Source organism: Netta rufina (assembly GCF_964035555.1).
Source record: "Netta rufina genome assembly, chromosome: 15".
Classification (NCBI taxonomy): Eukaryota; Metazoa; Chordata; class Aves; order Anseriformes; family Anatidae; genus Netta; species Netta rufina.
In genome coordinates, this window is record NC_140138.1 from 15627957 (window position 1) to 15649693 (window position 21737).

A 21737-nucleotide genomic window follows, 5' to 3' on the forward strand; every position below is an offset into this window, starting at 1 on the left:
TCCTCTCCAGCAGGACCTTTATGGGGTGAATTGCCTTTTGGGACTGGTGAGGGCTCCCCCGAAGACGTGGCCAAGCTCGAGTGCAGCTGGGGCACGCAGCATCTCCCTTGGGATGTCTGTGCTGGTGTCAGGACCAGTCCCTGAACTGGGATCCTCAGGCTCAAGTGCTTTTCTGGCTGGCTCAGTTTGGGATTTATTCGACATTAAGCCTGCCCGTGTGGGCTCACCTGCTAGGGAAAAGGCTCTCATACCATGCTGAAGCTGGACATGTGCTACCTACTGACCTTCGTGTCCCCGTGCCCTGCTTTGGGAGCGTTTGGGAGAGGGCAGAGCTGGGGCAGGAGCTGCCGTGCGGGATGCACCACCAGGCCTGCACAGCACTCATCCTGCACGGCTGCTCCCGCGTGATGGGGCAGGAAAGCCTTGCTGCTCGGGGTGGTTTTTGGGACGTACGTGAAGACGGACGTCAGATCAGGGCTGGTGTGTTGGCTGTGGGGAGCAGGCACAGCTCCGGGCGAGGGCGTGGAGCTGCTGCAGTGTGCACTTAGCTCATCCTGCCTCTTCCTGCCCCATTTCCTCCTCTGAATGAGGTTTTTCTGACAATATCCCAGCCCAGTGCTGGAGACTGATGGGTCTTGGCCATGGATTGAGGTGTGGTGGTGGCTCGGGGTCCTCCTGTCCCACAGCAGTGATGGGGGACGTGATGTGGGCACAGGAGCTGCTGTGGTGTTTTTTTGGGCACTACAGTTTGTCCTTTTTGGCCAAGCAGAAGCCCAGAGCCTCCTCTCGGGGCTTTGCAAGGGGAGCTGCAATGGGGAAGGCAAGCACAGGAGCACGTTCCTCGTGGCAGCACCCGTTGACGTGTTGGAGGATCCTTTTGCACTGGTCCATACTGGGATGCAGGACCCCTGGGCTCTGGTCCTGGTCACTTGGGACCAAAATCAGTTTCTGCCATTGCCCGTGCCTCGGTTTCCCCAGCTGAAAAACCAGGAGGCAAGGCTCAGGCAGTGCTGGGGTTCCTGCTCTCAGTTTTGGGGTTCCTGCTCTCCATGCTGGGGCTGCCCACGTGTGCACCCAAGGGCTGGTGGCAGCACCAATGCCCCGAGACGTTGCCGGTCCTCGTGTCCCTCTGTCCTCACCCAGTTGGGCCCAGTTGCAGACTGGGCTGCCTCCTGGTGCCCCCAGGAGGGAACTGGCCGTGCGTGGCCGCGAGGATGCTGCCTGTTACAGCCTCTGTCCCCGCACAGACCGACCTGTACTCGGGGGCCCTGTTCGTGCACGTCTGCCTGGGCTGGAACCTCTACCTCTCCACCGTCCTGATGCTGCTGGTCACGGGGCTCTACACCATTGCAGGTAGGCTGCTCGGCCTCCGCTGCCCTCAGTCCATCATCTTTGGTTTTATTCTTATTTTTTTTTCTGTAGTTCTTTGGGATTTATACAGCTTTAGGCTCAGACCATGGAGTTCCCATCCCCAGTCCTACCCAGCTGGTGTTTGTGCATCCCTCCTGAGCGTCAGCTCGGGCAGTGACTCAACGCGGGAGCTCTCCTTTGTCATTACAGCTTTTCTTTTGCAATAACTCGCTCCTCCTCCGTCTCATAGCTAAGTGCTTTCTTGTGTGTGCACCTATTTGTAATCAGTGCCTCTCCTATTACAGGGCCATTACTGCAGCATCTCAGATCTGCGAGCCCTTTACCTAACTCACTTCCTTCCCACCTGCCCTGCCTGCAGTGCAACTTGCTGCCCGAAATTCCTGCCTCCCCGTGGGGATCAGGATCATTTGGTACCTCTCCTCTGTGATCTAGGGCGATGACAGCTTGGAGATGGAGAAGGATACCGTGAATTTTCCTGGCTTGCAGTCCCACTCCTGGGCTGCGGGACCGTTTATCCTCGCCAGGAGATTATTTCATTCTTTATTGCAGCCGGGACGTTCCCTTCCCTGGTAGCTCCCGAGGAGACGCCTGGCGAGAAATTCTCCCTCGCTATCTCGTCCCAGCCATCAGAATGGGAAACAGCATAATAATTAGATCCGAAACGCGCTGTGTTTTGCAAGACCTCGGTTTGAAGCAAATCCCACGTTGCCTTTTTCCTGCCCACGAGGCTCGTTGTGCAGCACGGCGCTCCGGTGTGAGCCCAGGCACAGGGTGTGCTCGCTGCCTCACCCCGCTCCCGAGCACATCCCCGAGGATCCCAGGCACGGCTGGGGCAGGGCAGAGAGCCTGGAGCTGCCTGGATGTGAATGAATCAGGGATTTGGGTTGAAACGGGTTCAGATTATGACCCATTTTCTGCAGGCCCGCTACTTCTTGGTGCCTTTTTTTTGGCCTGGTGATCGCTTGCTTTCTGGCTGGGTGAATGAGCCCCGGGTTTGCAGTGGGAACTGATGGGGAGCCTGGGATGGGAAGGGAGAAATACCATGGGCTGGGTGGAGAAGGGGACCCCAAAAAACATCACGTGCTGGAAAAATTAAATTAAAGGATTGGGGGAAAGAGCTGAGGGGCATGCCAAGGAGGCAGCATTAAGGAGAAGTGGGATGAGTGATGGAGGGGTGTCCTGAGTGTGCTCTGCTGCCCTAACACCCAAAGGACGGGGGGCTGGGGCTGTCCTGCATCCTCTCAGCTGTGTGGGGACGTGGAGCCGTGTCCCCTGGCCGCCCTCCTCTGCTCCCCAGGGGCCACAGCCCCATCACTGTGGTGCTGGAGGGGCCAAGGCAGATCCAGGCGTGTGTGGGTGGCTTTATTGGGGCTGCACGGCTGAGCTGAGCCCGAGGGGTGCTGACAGAGCTGTGCCTTGCTCCTTGCAGGGGGGCTGGCGGCCGTCATCTACACCGACACGCTGCAGACCCTCATCATGGTCCTCGGAGCCATCGTGCTGGCCGTGAGAGGTAAGAGCTGGCTGGGTTAGGTCCCAGCTCGGTGTTTGAAGAGGACGATCCCCAGAGGTGCTCCTGAGATGGTTCTGACCCAGAGGAGTCTGTCCGGGCTGTGAAATGTCACCGTGGTGGGGACAGCAGCAGGGCACTGCCGCCAGCACGGCCACAGCTGCTGGCAGGGCGCTGTTCACGTACAAAAACCAAGTGAAAGGACAGTTATTTGGAGGCTTCTGCTTTCCCAAAGGGGAGGAAAGCGAGGGAAGGTTCTCCCCTTCCCAGAGAAGCACCGATAACAACAACCACCCCAGCAGGAGCGGGGGCCCGTGCCAGGCAGGGGAGCTGCCCAAACAGCTCGGCACCGCGGCCGCAGCCCGCGTCAGATGAGGTGCTTGGATGTTGCTGATCGTTGTCTGAAGCTCTCTAATTGCCCGGGAGCTTCTCCGAGGCTTTTGTCTTGTGCTCTTGGCTGGCTGCGAGGCGGCAGAGCGGGAGGAGGAGGGCGGGCAGGCAGGCAGGCAGGCATGGCCTGGAAAATGCCCCGCGGCCGCCGCACGGCTGAGCTGTTTCGAGATGCGCCAACCTGCTCGGCACGGCGAGGTGTGTGCGCAGGGGGGGTGGTGTTTGGGAGAGTCACTGATCCGGGGGATCAAACAGACGGGCTGCTGGCCACGCAGCTCCTTCCTTGGTGTCGGGAGAGCCCAGGGCCTCAAAGGTGGTCGGTCTGCTCCCTCTCCATCAGGGATGCCAATAAAGGATGCTCTCCGTGATTTTGCCCTGTTTGAATCTTTAGATCGTGACAACTGTGCCAGAGCTGCTGCTGCTCGCCTGTTAGCCTGTGACAGCTCCGGGTTGCTGCTGCCCGGGCTCACATTTCCCCAGGGAGGACAGCACGGGGTGTGTGGCTGCTCCTGGGTGTGCTTCACAGAACGTGTGGGCACGGACAGAGGGGGTCACAGACCACTGAGGGCCTGGGGACAGATGTGGCTGTCCTGGTGGTGGCTCTGCTCAGCTCCAGCACCATCCCGCAGCCCTCAGCATGTTCACTTGGCACTGACCACAGGGCTCCTGCTCCTGGCAGAGCACACGGGCAGGATCCCTGCGTCTGCAGGCTGCCTTCTCGCTGCCCCGGCTTCCTCGCCCTGCTCCTTCCGTGTGAGCAGGCGTAGGTGTTGCGACTTGCCTCCTGACACCTTTTGGAAAGGGAGCAGGTCCGCACCCCCGGGCGCGAATCTCTGCTTTCAGCACTCAGCCTCTGCCTCTGGAGAGGCCTTTGTTGGTGCCCAACGCCCATGCAAAGCTTGGGAGTAGCCGGTGCCTGGATAAACCACGCGCTGGAGAGGCGCCAGGTCTGCTTGCACAAGAGCAGAAGCGGTTTGCAAATGCTCCCTCCTTGTGAGATACCGGGAGGGGCGGCTTGCAAAGGGGGTTGGGGGGTGTGATGCCCCTTTCCAAGCACCCCAAAAGTCTTGGGACATGGGGACGGGGTCAGGGCTGCGGGTCGGTGCTGGAAGCAAGAGTTCTGCAGGGGGTGCTGCCCTCGGACAGGGGAACGGGGAGGGAATATTGGAAATGGGGAATTGCTGGGCACTGCCTGTGGCTGGGAGGGGTGTGGGGATGCTGGACCTGGGGGGAACCACCCAGGGATGCTCTGGGCCTTGCTTGGAGCCTGATCTGTGTCTCTGAGTGGTAAAGCAAAGGGATTCCTCCTCCCAGCACCCAAACCAAGTCTGAGCGCAGAGCCTTGCTCTCCACAAGCAGCCCCCAGTTGGTGCTGGGACCTTCTGCAGCCCTTAATGAAGCCCCTTCCTCGCCCCCCAGCCTGGCTCCTCACCAGAGGGAGCTGTACAATGCCCCCTCCGTGAGCCCCACGTGGTTCTGGGGTCCCCCCTCCTCTCCCAAGCATGAGCAGCCACCGTGGGTGCAGGGTGCCAACGCACTCACCCACCCACTCACCCCCTCCAGGGTGCTGCGTGGGTGGCAGGGGGAGCAAGGTGGGTGCCTCCCAACCCTCCCTCCTCCAAAAAGCCATGCTGCTGGCTCCCAAATCCTACTTCTGGCAGAGGGGGTGCAAGCAGGGCTCATCCTGTGCCCCCCACAGCGGGGAGATGGTGGTGGGGGGAGCACGGAGAGCCCAGGGCAGGAGGAGCACCAAGGCAGCTGCGCAGGGCTCGGGGGTGAGCTTGCTGGGGCTTGCTCCTGGCACGTAATCCTGAGCAGTGCTCAGGCTAAAGATCCTGTTTCCTAGGAAGAACGCAGTGAAAAGGGACTTTTCTGTTCTGTTGGACTTCAGGCTGAAGGCTTAAGGGTGGAGGGAGGAGCTGGGGAGTGCTCAGAGGGGAAGAAAGTGCTTGGCCAGACGCTTGTGCCAAGGCACCTTGAGCCGCAGCGAGTCAAAGCAAAGGCTAGCTAGTTTTCAATTTTAATAGTCCTAGGTGAGTTTCCTGTGCTTCGGGACCGGGGTGCTTTAATAACAGGTTGCTTTTACAGTACGAAGTCAAAAGAGGTGGGTCCCTTGAGGAGCCTTTGTCCCGGGATGTGGGTCACCCTCGCGAGGGAGGGCAGCCCGCCGCGGGACCTGCTGTGCAAAATGGTAGAAGAGTCTCTTAAATAACTAGAATAAAATACGATTGCGAGCCTTCCCTCGGTGGGAAGGGGGCCAGGAGGGGCAGCAGTTCTCAATAACGAGTCCTCGAGCGTGTTTTGTCAGCTCAGCTCGGAGGCGAGCGGGTTTTGCCGGGCTCTAACCAGCCTCCCCCGATGATGCCTTCCAGCTTTTAATGAGATCGGAGGCTACCCCAACCTGGAAGAGGCCTACTTAAGAGCCGTGCCGTCCAAGATTGTGCCCAACACGACCTGCCACCTGCCCCGAGCGGATGCCATGCACCTCTTCCGAGACCCAGTCTCTGGAGATCTGCCGTGGACTGGGATGACATTCGGGCTGTCTATCATGGCCGCGTGGTACTGGTGCACCGACCAGGTAAATGTAAACGCTATTCCCCCGCCCCGAGTCGCAGCGCGTCCACCCGTGGCTTCACCTACTGCTCCTTCTGGCTGGTGGGCTCGGGGGGCTTCTTTTTGGAGTCACTGGGAGCACCCGGCGCTGCCACGACCTTGTTCTTGAGGTGCTTGGACTGGGAGAGCTTGGAGAGCGGGATGCCGAGGGGCGTCCTCATCTCCTCGGCTGCCTTCTGGATTTCTGGCAGGGAGGTCAGGGGCTTGCCAGCCACCCTGGGCTTGCTGGGCGAGAGGTGGCTGGGCCGTGTCGGCTTGCTGGGGCTGAAGGCTTTGCTCTGCCAGTAGGGCTGGCTGCCCGCAATGGTCTTTTTGGGCTCGGCTCCGTCCCCTCTGTACTTGCCGGCCCCCAGGGGTTTCTCGCACGGTGGGGAGCAGGAGACCTCCTTGCCTTGCTCTCTGCCTGCAGGGTTCCTGGGTAGGTAGCGGTAGATGTGTGTCCCCTGTTTGTTAAAGGGCAGAAAAAAGAGAAAAAAAATGACCTGTGGTTGCTGTAAGGACACCGGTCCCCTGGATGGACACCCCTTTACGCTTGGGTGCCATGAAATTGGTCCTCATGGATGAGTCCCTTGGCTGCTGGGTGCCCAAGACCCATGCCCAAATCCTCCTGATGCTGGTGACAACTCATTACTCCTGTGGTGTCTCACTGTCTGGGGAAGGTCTCCCCCCACGATTTAAGGTTTTGAGTGCCCAGTACGTGGTAGGGCCAGGAGGTTCCTGCGCCCTGGTGGCGAGGCAGCATTTTAAGGGCAGCTGCACTGCCCTGCTCGGACACCCTGGGGCTGTCCCCAACCACAGCAATGCCCCCGAGACCTGGGTCTCCATTCCCAGCAGAACCCGTGTTCATCACCAAAGTGCTGCCTTCATGCCCAGCAGCCCCCAAAACCCAGACCGTGGTGGCCACTGAGGTGAGAGGGAAATTTGGGGGGGCTGGGAGAGAGGGAGGTGGGCGAGGAGGTGAGGGTGCACTGAGTTGGGTGACCCTGGGTTGGGAGAGAGGCTCAGAAGGGCTCCGAGCACCGTTCATCCCAGTGCTGGCCTGGGCAAGGTCTCAGCACACGGCTGTGGTCACCAGATCCTTGTCTCTGGGCATGTTGGTGCTGCAGTCCGGGGGTGGACCAGCGCCCTGTGCAGATGTACCGGGGCAAAATCCCATCCAGCAGGAGCCGATGGCCAGGCTGGAGCCGCAGAGCCGGCCGTGCAGGATGCCTTGTGCCCCCGTGGTGCTGCTGGCATCACCTCGGTGGTTGGGGTGGGCACCCCAGTGACCTCTGCACCCGCGCTGTGGTCACTTTGGCCAGGAGGGTTGCACCAAAGCAGTTAGTGCCGGGTTGGAAAGGAGTTTGTTATGTTAGACTGGTTAAAATCAGTGCTTAGAACAAAGTGGGGTCCTCGTGTGGGCTGAGATGTTCTCAGGTGGGTAGGTTACGGGGGGATCCAGCTCCTCTCCCTCCTCGAGCACCATGTGCCCGACGTGGTGCAGGTGTCTCCTGCAGCTCCTGGCGTTCTCTGGCTCTCAGAGGCATTAAATGATGCCTTCCCCAGCTCCTCAACCTGGCACTGGTCCCTCCTGACTGCACAGGAGCAGCCAAATCCTGCTGGGTGCTGAGATCATCCCTGAGGAGAGCCCGAGCCCTCTTATTATCAGCATTTCTATGGAGCTGAGCTGGGAGGAGAGCAGACGGGCACTTTTTTGGGGAGGCATTGGAGGGGTTTGGCGGGGAGGGGGACGCTTGGTGGGGGCTCAGCCGTGCCCCTGCCTCCCCGCAGGTCATCGTCCAGCGGTCGCTCTCTGCCAAGAGCCTGAGCCACGCCAAGGCCGGCTCCATCCTGGCCAGCTACCTGAAGATGCTGCCCCTGTTCATCATCATCATGCCGGGGATGATCAGCAGGGTCCTGTACCCAGGTAAGGACCCGGAGCTGCAGGAGCCGAGCAAACGGGTGCGTGAGGGATGGGAGCGGGGCGCTGGGGATTTTCTGGGGGTCTCTGGTGTGCCGGATCCAGGGGTTGGAGAGGGGTATGAGGGGATGTGAGTGTGCCCGGTGCTGTTCTTGGGGTCACCGTGCACCAGCCTGAGCCACTCTCCTCAGCATCCAGGTGTGTATTTGGGCGCTGAAATGCTCCAGGGATAACCTGGTGCTGCCTTTTCAATGGGATGAAAAATGTGTTCATCCTGAGTGAGCCTGGTTGTGTCTGCATCGTGTTATAGGACAGCACTTGAGAGCTGAATATGAGAAATATGGACCCAAAATAAAAAGCTTTGCTGGGGTTGATGGTGGGAGATACCTAACGCTGTCCAAAATGGGAGCAAAAGGAGCAATTTTCAGTGTGTTGTATGGTTTTACTCCAAGCTCTAGGGGAGGCCAGGAGCTGGAGAAGGATGATTTCAGGTGGAGAGCTGCAGAATTTTCTAGGAAAGCTCTTGTTGGGACCCATCTGTGGGCCTTCTTGTGCTGTTGCTGTTCTGACCTCACCTCAGATTAGAGGTTTCTACAGCGTTAACCCAGGACTGTTTGGGTTTTTGTCATTACACACGGGATAAACTACCCTCTGCACGCTTCCATCAGCTGAGCACTCGCTCTCCCAGCCATTACAAGACCTCAATTACCTTCCATAAGGAGCCCAGGACAAATTCCTGCAGGAGCCGTGCAGCGAGGGCTCAGCTCCGCGGGGAGGTCAAGCGCTGAAGCAAAGCCCTGCTCTGAGCCCAGGCTGGGGCAGGGAGTGGCGGGCGGACTCTGGACTAATTCGGTTAATTCCCCATAAACACAGATTAGCTGGGACCTGGCAGCTCAGCTGGGGCCACATGGGTGGCATCAGTGCCTTGGGTGACACTTGCTGTGGGGGCTGTCCCCGCGCCCCCCCTGCCCGCCCGGTGGACACCGTGTGCCCAGCAGCTCAGGGAGCAGCTGGTGGCATCGCTCCGTGCTCAGATCACTCAGATGGCCCCTGCTGCACTGCTCCGCCTAATTACGTGTCCGAGCGCCGTGCTTTGATGCTAATCACCTGTGCGAGGAGCCAGAAAACAAGACGGAGAGGGACACGCCTGCACGCACAGCCTGTCCCTGGTTGGGCACGGTGCCGCCGCTAGTGGGTGATAGGATGGGGCCATGTGGCTCAGGGCACAGCCTGTGCCACGGGATTTCTTTTTAATCCCCCAAATCCTCCCCTCTGCACTCCTGGATACCCGGGGGGCTGTGGCGTGGCCACCGTCTCCCTGGCCACCAGCACCTCTTGGGTGGTGGTAAAAGGGGACGATGCTCCCCTGCATGGGGAGTGTGACCTCCGCACACGGGATCTGGCACCAAAACCAGCCTCCCCCTGGATGAAGCAGCCTCTGGGATGGGGACACACAGCAAGAAGGTTGTGGCAGAGCATCCTACCTGTGCAGAGCTGGTCGGATAGGAGCTGTTGCCGTCCAGGATGGCGCGGGGCAGCACACACCTGATTTCCACCGCGTTGCTCCTCCGCTTGGCCGCGTCCTCCGCGCGGACGTGCTTCAGGGACGGGAGGCTCCCCAGTGGGCTGAGGAAGGTGCCCCGGCTGATGTGGGGGTCGCTGAGCTTCCTCTGCACGGGCAGGAACTCCCCGTTGTGGGTGACGTCCGAGTTGGTTCTCCGGAGGGGCCCGTAGCGGTCCCTCACCTCGAAGTACTCGTCGGAGATGGAGGAGGCGTTGGAGCGGCGGTAGCTGTGGTCGGCGGAGCTGCTGGAGTAGCTCTCCTGGTCGCTCAGGGTTATGTACTCCTCCTCCTCCTCCTCTTCCTCTTCCCCCAGCCCGTTGTGGGCGCAGGGCGGCCCTCTGTCCTCCTGGGGCCCCGTTGCCGGAGGGGGACGGCAGCTCTCCGGTGAGGCCCTGTTGGGGTTCTCCTTTGATTCCTGCCTTGCAACCATGGGGTCGGCTGGTGGTGGCTGCGTGTCCCCATCGGGGACAGCACTGCTGTCACAGGGCACAATGGTTTTGGTCACCAGGTTTCCAGCAGGGATGGTCCTCGGCTTCGGAACCGGGGGCTTGGTTTCCTCGGGTGTCTCCTCAGGTGGCTTCAAGCGGTGGCTGAGCAGCGGAGTGGCCGACGTCCCCCCTTGATTCATCACCCAGCTGCTGCCTTCAATGGGGCTGGGCACCACAGGAGCTTCTGCAGGGACCTGCGGGGTCTGTCTGGGGCAGGGGGACACCGGGGGTGGCTCTTGGTCTGAGTTCTTCTTGGCCTCCAGCTCCCTGAACTTCAGCATCTGCCGGTGCTGCGCGCTGGCCTGGGAGACGTCGCAGACTTTGATGCGGTTCATCTGCGAGAGCTTCACGTTCTTTATCTTGGGGTCGATGATGTTGATGTAACCCAAGACCTCGCTCCCGGGCTCGGGGTCGGGCTCCACCCAGGTGGGCAGGTAGTCGAACATGTTGGCTTTCTCCAGGTTCAGGAGGCCGGGGTGGATGAGCAGGGAGAGGTCAGCCGCCTCGCCGTGCCGGTCTCCTGCCTGGCCCTCGGGCAGGGCTTTGCCCTTGTTGTCCGTCTTCTGGTTTTTGTCCTGGTTCTCGGAGGAAGTCTTGCTGATCTGGTCCGCGCTCTTGGCCTTCACCAGGGCGTATTTGGGGTTTATCAGCTTCTTCACCACGGCGTTGGCCGGGGTCACCGGCACGACGGAGGGCAGTGTTACGGGCTCGGGTTCGGGCTCCTGGCCCATGGAGATGGACTTGAGGCTCACGCCCTTGGACATGAGGTACAGCTCCTGGAACTGCTTGTCGAACGCCTCCACCACTTGGCCCGAGAGCACCGTGATGACGTTTCGGTCCGTCCGCGCTGCCGACCAGGTGAAGCTGGAAAGGAAAAGTGTTGGAAACTCTGAGCGCTCGCTGGTAAATAACACGGCTCTTCCCTGGGGGATTTAACAGGGCGAGGAAGGACATGGTCTTGCTATAAAAATTAATATTGATGAGGTTGAAAAGAAGCTCCCATCCCAGATGGGAATGAAAGCCTGGAGTCTTGAGCTCACTGGGACTTGAAATGAAAATAGAAGGTATTTGGTGTGGGTCAGTTGCCTTCTTGCTTTAGGGTTGGCCACTTTTCCTTTTTCAAATTAGGTTAGTCAAGAAAAGGGGTTTGTGTTTGTGTTTTGTTCTGGCCAGAAAGCAGGGAATGCCTCATTTTCACGTTTATGAAATTTGTCCCATAGAGCTGAAAACCGACCTATTTCTACCAAAACAAGATTTTGTTCGGACAAACTGTAAAACGCTTCAGGTTGTAAATGTTTAACAGGAAAATCTGAGGTCAGTGTGAGTGCTGGTGCTGGCCATGGCTTGGAATTTGTCCCTCCCCATGCTCGGCGCCACGTGTTACCATCACTGTGTCTGCTGGCAGCAGCACCCGGTGCACCCACCGACCCCACGGGGTGCCCAAGTCCTGGCCACGGGCTGGTGGGGACCCTCGGGTCCTGCTCCAGCACCGAGTGCCCTTGGTTAGGTGGGGGGAACAAGCCTGGGACAGGGACTGGGGGTTGGACCACGCAGGTCCCTCTTGGTGCTTTGGCAATGCCTCTGCAGGGTGGGCAGGAGGAGACGCCGCCGGTTACCTGTAGGATCCGCACATGGCCCGGTCTCCATCCACGAACATGAACTTCTGGGCCAAAGCCCCCTTGAACTTGGTGGCCGAGCGCGTGAAGAACTCCGTCCCCCCCGTGCTGCGGACCCGCAGGTTCTGCAAAGCAAAAGGCAGGGCCGTGAGCGGGGCCGGGAGGTGGTGGGGTGAGACCAGAAGGGGTGTCCCCATGCTCGCTCCGGCCCCACACTGAGCCACCCGACTTTCAGAGCAGCATTCGGCCCCCGCTTCCATTTCACAACCCCGCCGAGCAGTGGGAAAGGCTCTTCACGGTCTGCTCGCAGACCTCAGTGATGGAGAGATAAAATAACTTGCCCAGGGCCACGCGCTGAACCAGAGACCCGGCGTCAAGAATTTCCTGCTTTCCCCGTGCGCCCGACCGTGTTTTCTACCTCTTGAACCCAGCTCTGCCCACGACTGCGGGTAAGCAGCGTGTGATAATGCTGCCGAGCACTTTCCATCTGCCATCTATGCAAATGCCACCGTGGAAGAGGTGATTCCTGCCCTCCTCCCCCCCTGGGGCTTGCAGGTGTTTGTAGGGGATGGTGCCGGCCCTGGCACGGTGCACGTGGACCCGATGGCAGTGGGATCGATGTCCTCTGCCTTGGGTCTGCTCCGTGCCTAAATCCAAGCATCTCGCCCTGCTTTTTAGGGATGGGTGGGAAAAAACAGTGGGGCAGCACCTTTATACCATTGGGAAAGGAAATGTAGGGACATGCACCCACAGGGACCCCACGCAGGCAGCCGGGAGCTGGGTGTCCCCAGCTCTGCAAGCACTGTGCTGCTCTCCCATCCCTCTGCTGCCTCAGTGATTTTCCTTCAACACCGAGGGACAAGAAACATTTTTGCAGCTGAGCAGACAGCGTCATTCACAGCAAACAGCAGAGCGGGCTCCCTTGGGTGTGGAGAAAGCATTTTTTTAAGGAAAGCGCCCTCATTCCTCCCGTTCTGCTGGGATGTTGCTAAGGCTGTTGCTAAAGGCACTGTGTCAGCATTAGGTCATGCCCTTATATCTTCTGTTTTTTTTAAAGACTAAAAACAAAAAAAGCAATGAAAGTATTTCTTCCCTCCCCCCCCCAAAAAAAAATTCCTCCCCACCTGGAGCCTTCCTCAGCTGCTTCCCCGGGCTCTCCTCTCTCCTTCCTCCCAGCAGAAGGGACAGTGATTAAAAGCTGTTTGCAGCGTGGTGCAAAAGCTAAGGAGTTCCTGACCAGGTTTCGGGGAAATTGTGCATGCTGAGTGGCAAAGTTTGGGTTTTTTTGGTGATTTGATTTTTATTTTTGTTGTTGTTGTTGAGCTTTGGCATTTTTGCCTGGTGGCTGGCAGCTGGTGCCCTTCGGATCGCTGTGCCCAGGGGATTCCCGTGGCTTTTGTGGGGATGGGGATGGGGGGGACACACCGAGGCAATGCCCATTCCTGCTCGTAGGGCTGCTGATAGCACTGCAGCAGTGACGCTGCACCCAAACAAGTGCTCGCTGGGACCTCTGCCCACCGCCAGCATCCCCGCGGCGCCGACCTCTCCCTCTCTCGCTCTCCGCCAAATCTGCGCACCAAGGCATGAAGCAGCCTGGGTTTTTCTTGGGTAACACCCAGGGGAACAAAGCTCCCCGGCAGCAGGGTGCCGGCTGCCTTCGCCTTCCCCTCGCCGCAGTTGGGTAAGATCTGTTTATTTAATCTCTTCCCCCCAAAAAAGGGGGGGGGGAACAAGCGTGCGCCCGGCTGCCGAGCCGGAGAGGTGCTGCGCGGCGGGGCTGAATCACACCCCAAACACCTGCCCTTGCTCAACGAAGCGGTTGCCTTGCCCAAGCTGGCTCGCTAATTGCAAAGCGCAGAAGGCACCGAGATAACGACGTTCATCTCGTTAGCATCTCCTGGCTTACGCAGCAGCTCCCAGCCACTGCCCTAGTTTCCTCACAGCCTCCTTGCCCTGCCGAACGCCGTTCCAGCAAGCTGGCTGCAACGAGCGGTGTGTGGCGAGTCACAACTTCGAGACATTTGCCGAGCTCTGCAGATGTTCTCCTGCTTTTCCAGTCCTGCCAGCAGGCTGCGAATGCATGAACAGCCCGGCGTGCGTCAGCGCTGGCTTTTCTGGTCTGGGAGCGGAGGCAGGCTGGAGGAGACCGGCCTCTCCGGGGAGCCTGGACGCGGGTAAAAGCCCAGGGAAGCTCAGCTGTGGCTGCGTTAATTGTCCCGAGCAGCAATTAAGTGGAGCCACCAGGCCTGTTGGATGGGGACGGTGCGAGGCTGGGCCAGCCTGTGAGTGCCACTGCCGTGTCCCCTCCCTTGGGCACGGGTCCCCAGGCTCACGCAGCATCACGGCCCCGCTCCAGCCTAGAACTCACGCTGGCATTACGTGGCTCCTGCATGTTCCTGCTCAGCCTGCTGTTTGCCTTCATCGTGGGGAAAATTTGGAGAGAGCTTGCCCAGGCAGGGGCCTCCCCGCGAGCCATTTGGCACCCTGTGCCGTGCGGCCGGCTGACGTCAGGCGAGGAAGCACAACCTCTGTGCCCAGCTGCGGGCACGGCGCCCGGTGCCTGCGGGTGTTTGCCAGCCCCAAAGTGAAACTGCGGGGTGCTGCGGTGCCTGGGCACCCGGGGATGGGGACAGCTGGGCCAGGCGTCCCCTCAGCACTGAAGGAACCGTTTCTCTGCCCCTTCCTCTGCCTCTGGCTTGGCAGAGCACGGTGCTGGGTTCTTTTCTTTACAGCACAGAGTATGCGTGCCATGCCGTGAGTTTCCCTGCAAGCTCTTGCAGGGTGCTACCCGTGATCTGGGTTAAAACATAATCCCGATCTTGTCGCATCTTGTGCACAGCATCACTGTCTTCTTGCTCTGCTCATTGAGCCCCAGCACGGTGTGTACAGGGGGAGTCTGTGCAAAGCTAAACCTCGTGCCAGAGCAATCGGCTCAGCTGTGCTTCGTGTTGTGGCCCCATCCTGCTGCTGGCGCAGGGATTTGGGGCACTTGGGGCCAGGGGACCGAGCCCTGCGCTTCCAGACGTTCCCCGTGCCGCTCCATCTTCCAAATTTCCCAACGGGACTCGTGCACAGGAGCAAAGTCAAGCGCTGGTGCCTCTGGGGCTGGGCGACCGCGGCGTGCGCGGTGCCGCTGCCAGCCGGGGCCGGCGTCGTGCCGCCCGCTGAGAGCATCCCGGGCAGGCGCCGGGGCGCGGGTGGCGTGGGCGCCTCCCTGCTCCGCTCCCGGCCCCGCGCTGGGGCGGAGGCCCCGGGAAAGGGGAAAGTCTCGTTTTTTAATTCCAGCCTCCGACTTGCGGGAAGGCCCGAAAGCGAGAGAACCAGCTGGTGGTTGCTCCTGCTGGTCCTGTCCCCAGGGCAGGAGCAGGATGGGGCTGGCGACGGCACGGATCCAGCCCTGGCGCGGCATCCTGCCTCTTGCTGGCTGATTTGGCAGCAGGAGCTGAGCTTGCGGGCTCGTCCCTGTGCTTTGCAACACCCTGTGTCTACCCTGCATGCGCAGGGCACCACGGGCACCCTGGGGATGTGCAGCCGTGGTGGTGGGACATGGATGGAAATCCACGTACCCACCTCTCCACCATTCCCCCCCATGCTGTTGCTGTTGGATTTGGGCATTGGCTATGGGATAAATGGACTTAGCTCGTCTGGCACTGCCTTGGAGCTGCAGCATGGGTCAAGAAGAGCTCTTTGGGAGCTCTTGCAGGGCTTTCAGCAGGAATCGCATGAATTCACCCCTTGCTTTTCAGCCCCACAAGCTGCAGCTGGAGGCAGGTTTGTCCCAGTCCCCTGCACATCACCCAGGGGCCCAGAGGCGGAGAGGCTCCTGAGACCAAGGCCCCCCTTACCTTCAAGTGTCCCGCATGCATCTGCGCTCGCTCGCACATCTGCAGGAAGTGTTTGACGTTGGTCTCATCCAAAATGATGTAGACGCCGACCTTCCTCTTGAAACCCGCGTCCAGGAGGTCCTTGAAGATGTCTACGTCGGTGAACATGTCCATGACCACTGCGATGACCTGCAGAGAAGAGAAATGAGTCCGGGCTGCACATCCAACCCCTCTGTGAGAGCCAAAGCACCTCCCTCGCTCCCTGGGAGGCTGGGATTAAGTCCTAATGTCTCTGGCACCGAAGCCAGGAGGTGCTACATCCCCGTGCAGCCAGAGCTGTTTCTGCCCCAAAGCTGCTCCCACGGCAGTGGGGTTTTCCCCATGGGCTGTAAGGAGCTGAGCAGCGGCCAGCCCAGGATTGAAGAGCAAAAGGCCCAAATCCCATCCCTCTGCTGGCACCAAACCCCTCTGGTAATGGCACGCAGTGTGAAGTGTTTGTAAGAAGTTGATCAGGGGTGAGGGGTGAAGGTAACGTTCCTATTGACAAGGCTTTAACAAGCACCAGAGGCTTCAGCCATATTTTCTGCTGGAGAAGTTTTGCCTTCCCTTGTTTATGGACTCTGCCCCCAGCCCCATCATGGGCAGCACCCAGAGGTGAAAGCCCTGATGCAGCGAGCCTGTCTGTCTGTCTGCCTGTCCGAGGGCATGGTACGTGGGACAAGGTCCTGTGTGCTCCAGGGTGCCTGCTGTCTCTGGGGATCTGATGTGTGCTTCTATGGACAGAAACGGAACAAAAACCAGCTGAAAGTGGCTCTGAGATGGGTAGGAAGTATCCAGACACCCCTGAGGTACATTCAGGAGCCGAAGCAGCTTGTGGTACCCTTAGGACTGGCCTGTTTGTGCACTGATGAGGTTGCTCAAAAGTCGCTGGTTGTGCGCAGCTCCCAGCTGCTGTTTCAGATCATTCCTGTTGATTTTTGGGAGCGTGCTCTGGCCATTCCAGCCCCCCCAAACCTCCCGGGCTGTGCAAAGGCAGAGCTGGGATGACAGCACCCGTCCAAGCCAGCAGCTTGGTTCGGCACAAGCAGCGTCACCGTCCCCTGAAAGCCGGAGCTGCCTTTGTACCCTGGGCGTCTGCTGCCGTGGCCAGGGCGAGTCCCACACGTGATGTGGAGATGCATCAGTGGGACGCGCTGCGCTTCTTCTGGGAATGCCTCTGTGGGCACCAAAGTCCGCTCCACGCCCACGGGTCCTTTCTTCTTGACGATGGCATCGGCTGTGACAGCGCGGGGCGGCGCAGGGCAGGGTGGTGATGGCCCTGCAGCCGCGTGTGCCTCCTCCTGCCCGGGGTGGCTGTGACCATATGGGGCTCTCCTGGAGGTGCCCTGTGTTGGGGCAGCTGGGGTTTGCTCCTGGAGGGCTCTGGTGGCACGGGAACAGGCACCCCGTGGGGTGACACGAGGGGACCCCGAGACACTGCTTGCTCAGGAGGGAAGGAAGCGGGTGCTTGCGCACTCAGGCACGTCCAGCCTGGGCTTCTCAAAGCGCCGAGCTGCCTTTTAATTAGTTGTGTGCCACAGGAGGCGGAGAGCTCTAATTAGGAGGAGAATTGTGCGTTGTGACACTGCTGGCTCTTCCTTTCCTCTGCGGCGGGGTGAGCAGTGAGGCCGTGCGCCCCCTCCCCAGTCTGGGCCACCAGCGGTGCCACCCCGGCCACCTCAGCTCCTTCTGCTGTGCTCAGGTGTTTTGGGAGGTTCCAGAGGGGACCTGGTGGCTCTGCCAGTCCTCACCCTGCTGTTAACTTCCCATTTTTAGCTGAATTCCCATTTATCCTCCCCAAGCACTTGACAGCTTTTGCCATGGAAGGACACGTCCTCGTTCCTCAGCGCACCCGGAGTTCTGCACATCCTCTCTGTCCCAGTGGGGGAACTGAGGCAGAAGGCCAGGTGTCTCACCGATGCCATCAAAGCTGCTCCCGACAGTCAAGGCCCTGGCTCTCCTCATTGCCCCCAGCACCCCAGAGGAGCTGCTGAGCCCTGGGTGCAGGCCCCCAACCCATCGTGTCCCTGTCTGGGCGCTTTGGATGGGCTGTTTTGGGGGCAGAAGCCGTGCTCCTGCCACTGCCACCAGCACTCTTTGGCCTTGGCCATGTCGCTGTGCGCCTCGTTTTCTCCAGGAGAACTTGGGTCTGGCCCTTATTTTGGAGGAAAGTGCCATCTTCCTCCTGTGGTTGATGCCCTGCGGGCAGGACGGTGCTGTGCAAGGCGTGATGATGTCCCCACGTCCCATCGCTGCTCCTGCTGGGGATGGTGAGCAGGGACACCTGCCCTGGGCAGGCTCTCGGTGCATGCCCACATGCTCAGCACAATTCCTCCTGCTGGGCTGGCGCGTCCCATCACCGCTCGGTGCCTCTGCTGCCCTCAGCTGTGTCTTGCCTGCAGGACACGCTTGGCCTGGCTTTGTCACCAGGATGCCAGGCCAGCGTGCCAAGGCACTGCCCGGGTGCAAAATGGGCCAGCAGGACATGGCCATCCCTGGCCACGCTCCCCGTGCTGTGACCATCCAGGGACCCCAAGGGTGAAATCTGCTCCTGGGCTGCCCGTGCTTGTTCCTTGCTTGGAATCGGCTGGGTCGGGGCCAAGCCCAGGCGCAGGATGTAACCTGCAGAGAACAGAGGTCTGCGTGCTCCGGAGCAGCACCATCCCGTGCCATTCCCTTCGATCCCTGCATCCAGCTGCCCTCCTGTGCTCGCAGCCTGCCAGCCCTCATCCCGTGCCCTCTCCTGGTGCAGAGCCCGGTACCAATGCTGGGTACCAGGGGAAGGCGGCTGCGGGAAGCCCCAGCAGCGGGACAGCAGCACCTCTTCCCAAAGCCCTTACTGCATCATCCCAGGAAGATTTCCCATCTCTTTGCCATTCATCCAGACGAAGAAGAGGAGACAGGCCCTGGATCCACCGTTGGATGCTCTCCTTCCTGGGCTCCCAAAGCTGCCAAGATCTGCTGCCAGTACCCCGAGCACCGCATCGCCTGGGACGCAGGGCAGGTGATGCTGGGTCCTTCTGAGCTGCTTTGATGAGCGCGCAAACTGCAGGATCATGTTTTATAGAGGAAATTGCAGCTCTTTATTAAGTCACTCTGAATCATCAGATAATAACTTTTGGGGTGCCCCACGTGGGCATTTAATAAATTAGGCAGGCACCAACGCACAATTAGAGGAAGCGCATTGGGAAGAGGGAGAGGTGGGACAAGTAACATTAATAATTGCTCTCCCCTGTCGACCCTTTCATCCAGGAATGGCAGAAGGTTTTGTAAACAGTAATTAATAGGGCCTCCCAACCTTCGCTGGAAGTTGCTGAGGGTAATTAAATCACCACAATCCCAACTGGGAACCTCCGGAGCGGAGAGGTCAGGCTCGCCGGTGTCTCCGGTGGTGTTTTGCCGAGGACGGTGTTTTCAGCCTGGTCTGGTTTCTGGTCAGAGCGAGCCAAAATCTAGCGAAGAAGAGGAGAGGAGGCAGACCTTCCTCCCCAGCAGTCCCGTGAGCTGTGCAGCCACCGGAGCCTTGTATTGAGGGCACTGGCCGTGCCGGGGCAGACCCAGGGGAGCTCTCCGTCGGGGTGCCTGGCGCTGTGCTGCATCCCTGGCCACAGACCCGAGGATTTGCTGTGAGAGCCCGGCCGTGGCAGCAGGATCCTGCCTCTCTGCTCACCCTTTTCTTCCCACAGCGAGGAGGAGATCATTTGCATCCCCTGCTCCAGCTCGCCTGGATTTGCCTCTTTGCAGAATAAAGCCAAGGCTCTGAACTCGGCGGCGCTTGGCTTTGTTCCTGCACACAAATGGGCTCGTCCTCCCCATCAAAGCGGCCTCGCATCCCGGCTCCCTCAGCTGGGCTCTGAGCTGCCAGGAGGCTGCCTGGTGCCAGCGATGCTTGCGTGGGCTCTGGACTTTCCTTGGCTCTCCTGGCACCTTCTGCCTCTCTGCTGTGCGAGCGCAGCCTGCGTGGTGGCCAAACATCTCCACCGGCGGCCGGCACCAAGGGACCTCCTCGGGGAGGTGATACCCGACCCAAGAGGTGCGTGGCCAACCTCTGTGCCAACTGCCAGGGTGGCAGCTGGACCCTCTCCGTGCCTGCTCCTGGCTTCCTCAGCCGAACCCTGTCACCTCCATGGATCACCAGCCTCAGCTGAAGTCTCGGGGTGCCCAGGAGTGCCTAAGCCAGTGGTCACCAGGGCTCAGCACCAAGCCCCCAGGTTCAGCCACCCCATCCGTGGCTAGGAGGCTCAGAGGAGCCCCGTTTGCCAAACCCCAGAGCTCCTGCTCTGCTTGGACCCTGCAGACAGCAGGCTCGAAGCTTGTGCTCATCTCTGCATCTCCTGGGGGGCTGTAGGCAAGATGAGGATTTGCTCAAGCCTCTGAAGCTCAACCCCTTTGTGGCAGGGCTATCGCTTGTGTTTCTTGGCTGTCCAGGCTCCTCTTTATCTGCTGTACCAAATTTTCTGTCCTGGAGGATTCCTCCCCTGTCTGTGACCCCACATCTCCCCCCTACATACCCGGGCAGCCAGCACTGCTGAGGGAGCAGCCACCAGCTCCTGCGTGCCACCTGTCCCCAGCTCCCATCCCACCAGGAGACAGAGCCTGGCGCCGCGGGGACGGTGACAAGCACAGCCACGGCCACGTCCCTGCAGCCTGGAGATGCTCCCAGGGGAGGTGGGGACGGTGCCGGGGGCAGAGCCTGACTCAGCCGTGCAGGAGGAGGGAGGCAGGCGTGACTCAGGAGGTGCTGCTGGCGTGGGGGAAGCAGTGAGCAAGCAAAACCGGGCAGGAGCTGGCAAAGCTGGGGCAGAGGCAGCTGGAAAGACCCGGAGATGAGACATTGTTTGTGATGGGGGAGGTCTCTTCCTCCTCCATCCTGCACGCACGAGGCTTGACGAGGCTTCAGCCCTGCCCTTCCCATACAGACGGGATGCAGCTCACCGCAAAGTCCTTCCAGTGGGGAAAATGTCACCCAGCTGGGACCGGGTCATTGGGGGGCATCAGGATCCTCTACCCAGCACTGCTGGCCTTCAAGGCACGCCACCACCTTCTTCTCTTGTCCTTTTGCCCGTGCCACCAGCCTGACCCCCTTGCTCATCCAGCCCAAATCTCTGCTCCTTGGTTTGCTGCCACGGGCAGGACAGGTCTCAACCAAAAGCCCACCCCGAAAAGGGGCTTTGCTTCCCTTCAGCATCTCCTGGGGCTTGTCCTGCACGCCAGCTTTTCTCCTAAAGCCACCATGGAGCAACGTGGCACTCGCCAGCCAGCCTCGACCCTCGCATACGTGCTGCTGTGAGACCAGTGCCTGTCGTTGCTTTGCCCCAGGGCTGAGCTCAGCTCCTCCAGATCCTGCGTGTTGCTGCGTGCGTTGGCACCGTGCTCTGGGAATAAGGATCGTGGGGTGGCCAGGACCGTGGGCTCGGAGGTGGGAACCACCTCAACCCTTTTTACTGCCCTGCAGTTCTCCCTGTGGGGACCCTGGGACAAGCAAAGCTGCCGCAGTGGCTATGGAAAGAATAGTTTTGCTCCTGGGGTGCATCAGACCAGACCAACAGCATCGTTTTCAGCGAAACCTAATCCCTAAATATCAGTTATTCTGACCGAACGCGGAAAAAAAACCACAAAGACTGACCCCGATGCCTCGGCTTGGGCAGAGGACGGGACCGCCTGGCTGAGCAGGACCTGGGGATCCGGGCTCAAGCAGGACAGCCCGGGGCAGATCCCAACCCGGTCCCCGGGCGCACCTCACCTTCTGAGCCTGGCAGATCATCTTGCGCACCACCTCCTTGATGTGCGCCTGCCCCTCGATGGGCGGCTGCATGTAGACGGTGGCGCGGGTCACCCCGCGGTAGGCGATGGTCTCGGGCCAGCCGAGGTCCAGCTGGGGGATGGAGCGGTCGGACCTCTGCGGCCAGTACTCCAGGGACGGGGCCACCCCCTGCTCGTCCCCTTGGCTGTCGCCGTCGCCCTCGCTCTCCCCGGTGCTGCTGCCGTGGCGCGGGATGTACTCGGAGCCGGGGTCGTAGGTCTCGAGGGTGTCCAGGATCTTTTTGAGCTCCAGCTCGGAGAGGAAATCCCTGATGTTCTCCTTCTTCAGGACCTCGTAGAAAGCGTCGGGGCCGCGGGAGGCCAGCGCCTCCAGGGCCAGGCGCTGCTCCTCGCTGTAGAAGAACTCAGGCTTGGACTCGCTGGACCTCCAGTTGACGTGGCTGTCGTCCAGGCACTGCACCTGGGAGAAAGCCATGGTGCCCCGACACGCCGCTTCCTTCTCCGGAGGGAGCTCGGTCCGTTGGGCGAGTGCCGGGTGTCGGCAATAAAGAAGGAATTAATTACTCCCCAGTCTTTGCATAAGCGACTCGCTCTGCTTCGCCCTCCCTGCTTCAGCTCGCAGCCCTGGGGACGCTGCTCCCTTCTCGGCCGGCTCCTGCCCC

The 21737-nt window shown here is 60.2% G+C and overlaps 2 protein-coding genes across 2 annotated transcripts in view; one reads left to right on the forward strand and one right to left on the reverse strand.

The window, feature by feature from the left end:
• SLC5A10 (solute carrier family 5 member 10) overlaps window positions 1-21737 on the forward strand; it is a gene marked incomplete at both ends in the record, with an annotated part of 35282 nt that overhangs the window by 5375 nt on the left and 8170 nt on the right. The window contains 4 exons of the mRNA XM_084295985.1: window positions 1248-1353; window positions 2801-2881; window positions 5641-5846; window positions 7652-7787. Coding sequence (XP_084152111.1) covers window positions 1248-1353; window positions 2801-2881; window positions 5641-5846; window positions 7652-7787 — 529 coding nt within the window. The remainder of the gene's footprint in view (window positions 1-1247; window positions 1354-2800; window positions 2882-5640; window positions 5847-7651; window positions 7788-21737) is intronic.
• Window positions 5905-21550, reverse strand: FAM83G (family with sequence similarity 83 member G; the record flags this gene model as incomplete). The annotated part of the gene is made up of 5 exons (XM_084295984.1): window positions 5905-6324; window positions 9266-10697; window positions 11450-11574; window positions 15295-15462; window positions 21056-21550. 5 exons carry the CDS (start codon window positions 21548-21550, stop codon window positions 5905-5907), a joined length of 2640 nt encoding a protein of 879 aa, XP_084152110.1.